General features: G+C 34.5%; 1 protein-coding gene across 1 annotated transcript; it reads left to right on the top strand.

Annotated features, from left to right (window-relative positions):
• Positions 1 to 2,075: 2,075 nt before the first annotated feature.
• Positions 2,076 to 5,335, top strand: LOC149580368 (pentatricopeptide repeat-containing protein At5g56310-like). The gene is made up of 2 exons (XM_089790487.1): positions 2,076 to 3,063; positions 3,269 to 5,335. Exons 1-2 carry the CDS (start codon positions 2,295 to 2,297, stop codon positions 4,654 to 4,656), a joined length of 2,157 nt encoding a protein of 718 aa, XP_089646613.1. The 5' UTR covers positions 2,076 to 2,294; the 3' UTR covers positions 4,657 to 5,335.
• Positions 5,336 to 10,691: the final 5,356 nt, after the last annotated feature.

Raw genomic sequence — 10,691 nt, 5'->3', positions numbered from 1 at the left:
TTTGTATTATGCAATGACACAACATGTGCTATAATCAGCTCAATCTAATAAAATAAAAAACTCCTAAGTTTATCTTAAGTGTAATGATGGATTAAGGCGCACAATTAGAGATAATTAATTAGTAACTATCCAAATTATTCTAATACCTTTTCTTAATTTTAACCCAGGGAGAAGCTAAAAAACCAAATGATGAATGCAATAAAGGATGCATGGATGTGTTTTGGCTATAAGGCCTAATGAAGTATCTATGTACAATTAAAATGGAATCTCTCATAACTAGAGACAATGAGAAAACCTAATGACAAAAATGATATAAGTACATTAGTGAAAGAAGGATAAAAGAAGCATTAGATGTAACTCTCCAAGGTTTTCTTATGTCACACATGTATAATAGATTCATCCCCATACAAGAGAGGAAACAAGGACATGTATCCCCACATAAAGAAGCATCTTTGTGTCAATAATGAAATCCTAAATATAGAACACAATCCACTTCCTACAACAACATTTCCACACCATTGAAGAAAAACACATCTGTTGGCAATTGGAGAAGACATTCTTGTAAGCTACATAGATATGAATCCAAATTTAAATGATGCGCGACTCTCAAAACTACCGAAATGCCCTTGTGTCAAAAAGAGATAATGTCAATCTAAAAAATATATGAAGTTTGACATAGAACAAAATTTAAAATTGATGAATATGGCGGGTTAACAATGATGATGTGGTTTTCAATAAAGAGGAGATGAATTCCCTCAAGATAATTCTTTAGATATGCAATTCGAGACTCCATAAACAAAGATGATAAGTATAGAAGACAAGAATTGCAAGTAGTCATGTCTAAAAGAAAATGGATATTATGTTGCATTATATCAATCAAGAACAAATGTGGGAAAAAGGTGTTACATACAACATGTATAATACTTGTAATGTTATGCTATATTAATATGGGTATTGCATCTAAGAGCACTTAGATGGATGCTCACCACATAGAGGTTCCCTAGGGATTCAATGTTTGGGGCCATTAGATGAGTTGTATTGTTACATTGGGATTATATTTAATGAGAGTTACTTTGGGTTACAATATTTATTTTATTTAATGTTTAATATATATTTTTTTATTAAAGTGTAAACTTAAGACCTAGTATTAAATGGGTGGCTCAATAGTGTCATGCTCACGTGATTTTACTTTACCACTAGTTGTATTATCTGTGAGCTTGTCTATATAAAAGCAAACACATGTTATTGGTTTAGCTAGGCTAATGGATTAGGGTGTTATTGTTTAGTCTTTTCAAATGTTGTATTTGTGAACCATGACACATGATGTTTAGATACATGCTTCAATACATGAGAATGTGTTGGAGGGCTTGATGTTTTGAGAATATTTATTGTAAATATATAAGCATTTTGTTTTATGACTGAATAATGCAATGGAGTAAGAATACTTTTGAATTTTATGTTTTCCCCTCATGAGAGTTTTTCTAGAGTATATTTTGTGTTATCTTTAGGCTTGTAATGACGCTTCTAAAAGCTCATGTGCATGCTAGTCTCTCATAGGTTATGTCAAAAATGGATCGAGTGTAATTCATTATAAACATTATTTCCTAATAAGTGGAATCAAAACTTGCATGCAATTGTTGCTTCACTTAAAACATTAGTCTCTGCCTCATACAAGTCAAGATCTAAAAAGTACAATACATGTCAATAATACTTTTAATAAAAAATAAAAGTGTACCTAAAAGCTTATTTTTCATAACTAGCAAATCCTCCTTTGATAAACTTAGAGGCTCAAAATAAAAGTAAACTAATGTTACAAGCTTCTAATTTTCAATTAAGTGTTCTTTTAAAAATAAGTAATTGTTAATAAACTTTTGATCTAATGGTGAAATTGAATAATTCCAATTTTCCAAATGAGTGCAACCATCATAAAGTAAAGTTGAAATCTAGACTTCCATTTAATTTTTTTTGGAAACACAATAACAAATCTAATCAAATGAAAAATAATATTCTAATTAAAAAATAAAATAAAAGGATGCAACTGGTTCTAAATAGAGCAAATTACCACAACCAAATGTACGAGTATCTTGAAAATTCACAGAAAGCAACCATGAGAAAACAATTTCACACTGTTAAAAAGCCTTTGTTAAATCTACAAAGATATACACAATGCATATATGTTCAGCTTACGTCCCGAATCGAACTCCCCGGTAAACATGCAGCGGCATCCTTTTCTTGTCCTCATAGGAAAAAATCTGCAGTCGAGCATAATCCTTAAAATTAGGACTGAATAAACAATGGCTGCATTATGTTTTCGGTTTCCTCACCGTTGTCACACGAAAGGTGATCGTGGTTTATTCTGTACTATCTCAGCCAGTATGCTAACATGGTGTGTGAATGCCACTGGGTTTCATGTTGGTAAATGCGATCGAGTAGTCACCGTCGATGGGAAAATTACGAGAATTGGAAGGAATATTTACATCAATTCAGGTGCCTATCTGAATAATTCAGTCCAATGGAAGTTGTTAACAACATGGCAGGGTCAATTCGAAATGCGAACAGTTACGCCAACGATTCCTCACCAACTGTTTGAGAAAATGCCAGAGGGGAACGTTCAAGTGTTTGACAATAGACCTGAAGAAAATGACGAAACGCCTGCACGAAGTGTTGAGGTGTGGAATTTGAAGATTAGCAGGTTAGCCCAGAGTGGTGAAATAGAAGATGCACGACAAGTTTTTTACGAAATGCCTAAACGAAATGTTGTGTCTTGGAATTCGATGATTGCAGGGTATGGGCAGAATGGAAGATTGGAAGATGCACGCCATCTGTTTGATGAAATGCCCGAACGGAATGTGGTTTCATGGAATGGTATGATTGCGGGATATGTGCAGAATGGAAGAATAGAGGAGGGGATTGAGCTGTTTGAGACCATGCCCGAGAGGAATTATGTATCGTGGACGACAATGATTGCAGGGCTTGTACAGAATGGGAGATTAGAAGATGCGTGTCATTGGTTTGACAGAATGCCAGAGAAACATGTGCGCTGTTGGAATGCAATGATTGCGGGTAGGAAAATTTTGAGTGATTGGCTCTTTTAATTTTTTTTCTTGAAAATCATTGAAAATTTGAAAGGAAGTTTTATTTTCGCTCTTTAAAAACGTTCTTATATTTGAATTCAGCCAACTAACTGGAAGGGATTTTTTTACATAATTTCGAATTTTTTGTTAAGAGTTTTGAAAGTATGGTTTCGTAAACTTTACCCTACTTGCAGGTTATTCGCAAAATGATCGGAGTGCAGAGGCAGTGGATACTTTCAAGAAGCTGCTGCAATCTGGTACGATGCCAAATTCTTTCACTTTTCCAAGTATTCTGAGAGCATCTACAAGTTTAGAGGCGGTTGAGCTAGGTAAACAGATACATGCTTGCATTGTGAAAAAAAGGCTCGAGTCAGATGTGTTTGTGGGTAGTGCCCTTGTCACCATGTATTCCAAGTGTGGGATCATAGGGCATGCACTCCAGGTGATGAATAAAATGTCAGAACCAGATTTGGGATTGTGGAATGCTATGATTTCTGGATTTTTGCAGAATGGGAGAATGGAAGAGGCGCGTCATTTTTTTATAAATTTAGCTCAGCCAAACGTGGTCTCTTGGACTTCAATGATTGCGGGATGTGCCCAGAATGGGTATGGCGAGGATGCCTTATTTTATTTTATTGAAATGTTAAGAACAGAGGTGAATGCTAATGAATTGACTCTAACCAGTGTTCTTAGAGCATGTGCCACCATAGCAGCTTTAGAACAGGGCAAGCAGGTTCATACTTATATTTATAAAACAACGTTCAATAATAATATATTTGTGAATAATGCCCTTATTACCATGTATGCCAAAAGTGGGATTATAGAAGATGCAGACCAAATCTTCACTATAATGCCAGAACGCGATGTGATATCATGGAATGCTATAATTGCTGGATATGCTCAACATGGACATGCAAAAGAGGCGCTCATACTCTTTGAACGGTTGCTCCAGACAGGCACTAAGCCAAATGAGATTACCTTTCTGGGCGTTCTTTCTGCTTGCTGCCATGCAGGCCTTGTGGATAAAGGCTGGCACTACTTTGATTCTATGGTACAGAAACATTGTCTAACAGCAGGTCTTGAGCATTATGCCTGTATGGTTGATCTTCTTGGTCGTGCTGGTTGCCTCAATGAGGCAGAAAATCTCATCAACCAAATGCCTATGAAACCAGATGCTGTTATTTGGGGTTCCTTGCTCAGTGGCTGCAAGACTCATGTGAACGTAGAGTTAGGAAAGCTTGCTGCAGAACATCTATTTGAGTTAGAACCAGGCAATGAATCAACACATGTTTTATTATCAAGCATTTATTCTGCTGCATCTATGTGGGAGGATGCAAGAAATGTCAGAATAATGATGAAGGACAAGAGGATAAAGAAGACGCCTGGATGCAGCTGGATGCATATCAAACATAGGGTACACGTATTTGTTACTGGAGATAAAACCCACCCAGAATCAGATAGAATATATGAAAAGCTGAATGAATTGGCCAAGCAGATGGAGAAGGCAGGGTATAAACCTGAGACCAACTTTGCACTAGAGGATGAAGCAGAAGGAAAAACACATTCTCTACTAACAGAATGAGGAGTTACAATTACTTTTCAGCTTATAATGCAAACTGTGGAAGGCATATGTGAGTTATCAGAAACATCCATGCATACAGAGACTACCACATGACCATCAAGTTCATTAAATAGATTGGTCGGGAGAAAATTTCAGAAGGCTTCTATCAAATCAAGGAGGGATTTGTTCCTCTGGAAAACAAGAATGGGTTTTGTTCCTATGGAGATACTGTTGATGAATGTCAAAGATTTAAATGAGATGTCTCTCTTGTATTTGTCTTTTACAACACGGAGTTAAAACATGGAAGGTGGCATTGATGCCAACCGACAATCTCTAATACTCATGAGAAAAGAGATCTTTATAAAACCAAGTTTGTGGCAAAGCCACAAGGTGTAGCCTTAACCAGATCGGATTTGGATTGACTCAATTGAGAATGGCTACACTGGAAATGCTATCATAGCTTTCATTTTGGGATTAGCTGGCTTGAGTACTGTTTCCACTTACACATTTTCCCTACAAGAGATGGATATTTGCAGATTCTTTTAGCAAAGTGCTTTTCTACCTTCCTCCAGGGCTAGAATTTTTATTAAATTCTTAAGCTGCCTTCTGCTGGACGATAGATCCGGCTTGGAGGAGACATAATATTTAGAAGAAGTTATGTATCACTGATCCTTTTATGGGGTTGCAGCTTGTTTTTAGAGATTGTATGCTTTTTTTTGGATAATTCAGAGGGGTTCCATAGGGAACCCCTACCAGAAAGACTAAAATGGAAGAGATTCAACAAAAAAGCAAGGAGGCGATAGCCTTGAACAAAATACTGATTAAAACACATGCAGTCAAAATTTCAGAGGACCAATCCTCAAGCCAATAAGCAGTAAAATGAATTAGCCACCTTTCACTAAAGAGCAATAGACCAAAATAACAAAAAGTTGCTTATAAAAACGAACCAGAGTGGACATCTAGAGCCATAAACGCCAAGGGAGAGATAGAAACAAACAAGCACTGCTCCAATCTGAAGTTCTATGGCTTCATTACACCCCAATAGCCAACTCCACTCCCTCCATCTATCTTTGCACCATACCTAAATTACCAAGGACATGCCAACATTGTCTGTAATGTCTTTTTTAGGGATATTAGTATACTTTTCCCTAAAACCAGAAGTCCAATTACAATAAGAATATGGAACATTTAAGAGTACAAATTTTACTGATTGAAGTGACTTCTATGAAAGAAAACCTGGTCTAGGTCCTGTACACAAAATTGGGCATTGGAAATTGAGATTAAATCATAAGCCACATTATCATACATCATAATAATCACCAGTAAACACCGTGATTTTCATAAACATCATTCATATTGAAATCCAAATAAGTCATTGTCTTTTCAAAGTAGGTTCCTATAATAGTCTTATTAGGAAGTCATTGAACATTTGCAAAACCTAGTCTCAAGTTTGGTCAGCCTTGTACTGCGAAAGCATGGAAGGTGGGCCACCTTCCCATACTCACCTTGGAGGCTAGCCATCCTCCTCGTTAGAACTCGAGAATGGAAGGCCCGGTCTTTTCCTCCACATCCTAGCCCATGGGCATGGGAGGTCGGCTGTCCTTATTTGCAATCCATTTCTCTAAACTCGAAAAAAACTATCATATGAATCTTTCCGTGGATGTTTATGTTTCCTCACAAACATCAATAAGTATTCTATTGCATGAACACATATGCAAAGATCTATAATTCCACTTATCTATTAGCTTTATCTTTTAATAAGCACCTCGCTAATATTAATTCAGTTATGATTTGAATTTTGTTTCTGCTTAGTTTCTCTTTGGTCCTTCAATGCCTTCTTAAATGAGGTTTTCTTGGGCATATTCAACATAGATCATAGGCGAAAGAAAATGCTCATTTTATGTTCAGGTATTCTGAGAGCCTCTCTTAATGGTAATGGAATCCTTAACTTAGGATATTATGCGCAGCATTTATTAGTCTGCAGTTTTCCATAGATGCACAAGATGCAATGACTAACTCATTTGCATTTGGAATGAAAGGCATTGCTTAATTTGAAGAGGGCACAACAAATTTGTCTCCTCTTTTCCAATTCCAACATTTCTAGCTATATGACTCAGGGTGTACCACTTTTACACCCTTATTCTTACGAACAGCACAACTATTTGCTTGCACTTGGAAGTCATGCCCCCTTTCCTTTTGGCACTGGCTAAATAACTAAATATATGCACCGGCTATCAGCCAATGCCGTGACTTACTCTGTCTCCGTTTGTTATATGTACAATAAAATACGCTTGTAATATCTCCGTCTTGGAATGCATGGATTAAATTCATTTTATTTTGGAACAATGAAGGGGTTTATTAGGGAATGAAGTGAAATGTAATAAGAAATTCAATAAACTTTTAAAAAAGGTGATGATAGTAGAAAGAAAAATTAGTAAATGTTTTTAGAAATATGTTTGTATGCAATAAATTATTTTTTTTTAAAACTTTTTTATTTTTTTATTTTTTCATTTCTACAAAGTTCAAATTAATTGTTAAAAAATAAAATGTAATCTTTAAATTTAAATTTTTAAATATAATATGTCAATTGTATTTAAATAGTATACATAAAATCTTTGATAAATTAGATTTTTTTATTAAAGTCATTTATCAACATACATATAAATAACATAATTGATCATAATAACTTTATTAAATTTCTAATTTTTAATTATCATTCATTTACTATTATTGCAATTACTATTTTTTCTTTTTAAATTTTTATAATAAATTTTCATTTAAAAGATAAATATTTCTTAACGACTTTAATAAATATAAAAACCTAATCGAAAATTTGTTAAAGTGATCTAAACATAAATATAAATTAAATAATTGACTAAAATAACTTCTTCAAATTAATAATTATCATTTAATTATTATTGCTCTTCTTATTACAATTGCTATTTTTACTTTATAAAATTTTATAATAAATTTTCATTTAAAATACTAATATTTCATAAATGACATTAAAAAACACAAAATACTTAGAAAATTTTAAAGTCATTTATCAAGATAAATATAAATAAAATAAATAACAACACAATATATCAAATTTTTAATTATAAATTATTATTTTAAATTATATATTAAATCTTTATTTAAAATACTAACATTTCATCAATGACTTTAATAAACATAACAAACTTTATAAATGAAAATTTTATTAATTATCTGTAACATAAATATAAATAAAATAATTAAACAACATATGATACAACCAATAAACATTTTTATTTATTTATGATAAAAGTTATATATAATTTTCATTCTTTCAAAAGTTTAAATTATATAAATATATAGACAATAGTAAAACGATTAAGACATAAAAATAATATAAAAAATACTATTTAAATAATATATTTTTTATTTAAACAAATTTATAATTAAAATTTGAAAAAATAAATATCATCTATGTTTTAAAAAATTAAACTTTAATATTATTTTACATTTTAATTCCTACATTAAAATTTATAAAATTGTAATTTATTATATATAAATATATTTCTAAATTTTTTTTTTTTTAATTCTACATTTTACTAATCTTCCTGTTTATGTTTTTACTATTGAAAAAAGTATTAATTTTATAAATTAAATGAATATAGATACAACTTACATGGTGCATGTGAATGCACATGCAGTGGGCCCCTGTACACCAAGGCCGCCCCATAGAATTTTTAGGTAGGGGCATGCATTATCAGGCCTATTCTATGGTATATCTTCGAAGGGCCCCTGCTCACATGCATACCCCCTGCTGGCATACCCCTTCTGGCATATCCCTACCCCGACGCTAAGGCTAAGGCTAAGCAACCCCACACATAGAGGATAGCCCTACCATTCTATAGGCGGGGTGGGTGGCCCTACAATTCTATGGCTTGAGCAATTAACAATAGCTTTTAAAACTAAGAAATAATCATTAAAAAAAATAATAAATATGTAAAAAAAAATAAAAATCATCTATGTTTAAATAATTTAAACTTTATATTATTTTGCAATTTATGTTTTATAACTTTAAACTTTTATTATTTATTGAATACAAATATATTTCTATAAAAATTTACTAATTTTCCTTTTTACTATCTTTATTTGTTAATTTTTTTATTAAATTTCAAAGTACAATTCACTTCATTCCTTCTAATGAACCCCTTGACTGTTCTAAAATAAAATGAATTTAATCTGTGCATCCCTAGATAGAGATAGAGATAGAGGCTGACAGACGTACAAGCGACTCAGAGGGGATCCTTGCCTGCTAAGCATGTACCAGTGGCTTTAAGCAATCCATTGGGCTATAAAGTCACAAAAAATGAAACTTGCTCTGCAAATAACCAGAAATTGCAACCTCTGCAACTACAAAACTTCAAAATTTTGCTATCTCATGGGGAAACAACATGTGCTCGTGCACTTCTTGAAAAATAGGAAAAAATGAAAAACACCTACTCTACTATGTACAAAATTTTTATTGAGAGAATCTCAAACAAACCCATTGACTGGCTTGTTGAAGTAGCTACCCTTCCTCACAAGTTGATTCCTCTTCCCATGAGCATGGATGGTTGAAAAATGATAGCAAGTGTGACAAATACACTGCTACATGAAATGCCTCCTTCCCAAAGTTGAAGACAATGAAACTCTCCAACACTGGGACACTATCGACCTGAGAAAAATATGCTTGCTCTTCTTTGTGAAACTCTCCCTCATACTCTGGAATGAGCATGATTGGGGGCAACTTGCTATTTTGTTGTAGAGCTAGATGCCTTATGGGGCATCCTCTTGATAGTTTCAGGTCTAAGCAATCAACCTCAACCACTTAGTTGTGCTTTGTAACCTTTGCATCCTCTTGGCTATTAGGGGCAAGCTCTGATAGTATGGTTAGTAGTGTGCTCTCCTCTAGCCCATGTGAATCCTTGCAAACAAGGGGTTGCACCTTCTGCACTTGTACATGTTCTTGTGATATGGAAGAAAGAAATAGACATGACTCCTTTGATGTCTCTATTGTAGTAGATGACATGCTCATCAATTTCAGTTGTAGTTCTTCCTCACACCTTTCTTTTGTGCAGCCAAATCCCTTGTGAGAATTGCTTCATGTTCTTGTTGCTGGGCCTCTAGCCTCTTTGCAATCTCTGCCTCAAATTGCACCCGCTATGCTTCTAGCTGCTACAAAAAGGTTTCTCCCACTAGAGCGTGTGTTGGTTTATGAGCAACAACTAGTACCTCTTGTCCTTTGGGTAGGAAAGGTAAGGCTTCTTCCTTCATCATGTCATGGGAGGCCTCCTACATCAACACATGATCTAACTTTTCTTCCTTTTGCAATAGGTCCTCAGGAACAACCATTATGTTATTTGTCTCTTTCTCCTCCACCCTAGGTAGCGACTCTACATCAAGCTGAGGAGTCGTAGGCTCTTGTCCGTTGTTGGTCAACAAGGTAGGAGGGCCACTTTGCAAGAAGTGAGCAAATTTCCTCCTTGGGGGCTCCAGTGTATTATCTTGCAGAATAGGAGGGTTGTTCCACAAGAAGTGGGCAAATTTTCTTGTTGGAGGACCTTGTGCCACAAAAGCTCACATAGTTGTAGCTCTTTGCATTTGGACAAGCTTGAGTCTTGCCTCCTCTGCGAACCTCTTCTGTCTTAATTCTTCCTCCTACTCTTTTTGCAAGTGGAGGATAATCTCCTAAGCCTCGTTTAAGATACCAAATGCCTCAAATACCAAGGTGCAAACACCAGGGTCATTCTTCCACATTTCCATGTCATCATTTAGCTCTTTAAGCTAGGAAGTCGTAAGGAACTCAACATAAGAGAAGTTCCCATAATTTGTATCTAGGTATCGGTTCTCCACATAGTTAAAAAACTTGGAAAACTCAACAAACTCGGATCCCACATTATTTGAACGATCTTGAAGCTTGAAAATTTTTGAGTTGAGGTCTGGGTAATCAGGCTATGGCCAATATAGGGGGTGGGAAGGATGAGGAATAGCCTCTTCATGATATGGGGGAAAGTGGGAGGGATCTCTATGAAAGGAATCCATGG

The sequence above is a fragment of the Cupressus sempervirens genome, chromosome 1 (assembly GCF_028749045.1).
Source record: "Cupressus sempervirens isolate cs-2001-9-10 chromosome 1, ASM2874904v1, whole genome shotgun sequence".
Classification (NCBI taxonomy): Eukaryota; Viridiplantae; Streptophyta; class Pinopsida; order Cupressales; family Cupressaceae; genus Cupressus; species Cupressus sempervirens.
This window is presented reverse-complemented; position numbering and strand designations above follow the sequence as displayed.

What these genes read in the sequence shown, in the direction of transcription:
- LOC149580368 (XM_089790487.1), top strand. Translation starts at nt 2,295, where the DNA reads ATGGCTGCATTATGTTTTCGGTTTCCTCACCGTTGTCACACGAAAGGT. An exon ending in TTGGAATGCAATGATTGCGG is followed by an intron (nt 3,064 to 3,268) that starts GTAGGAAAATTT and finishes CCCTACTTGCAG; the next exon opens with GTTATTCGCAAAATGATCGG.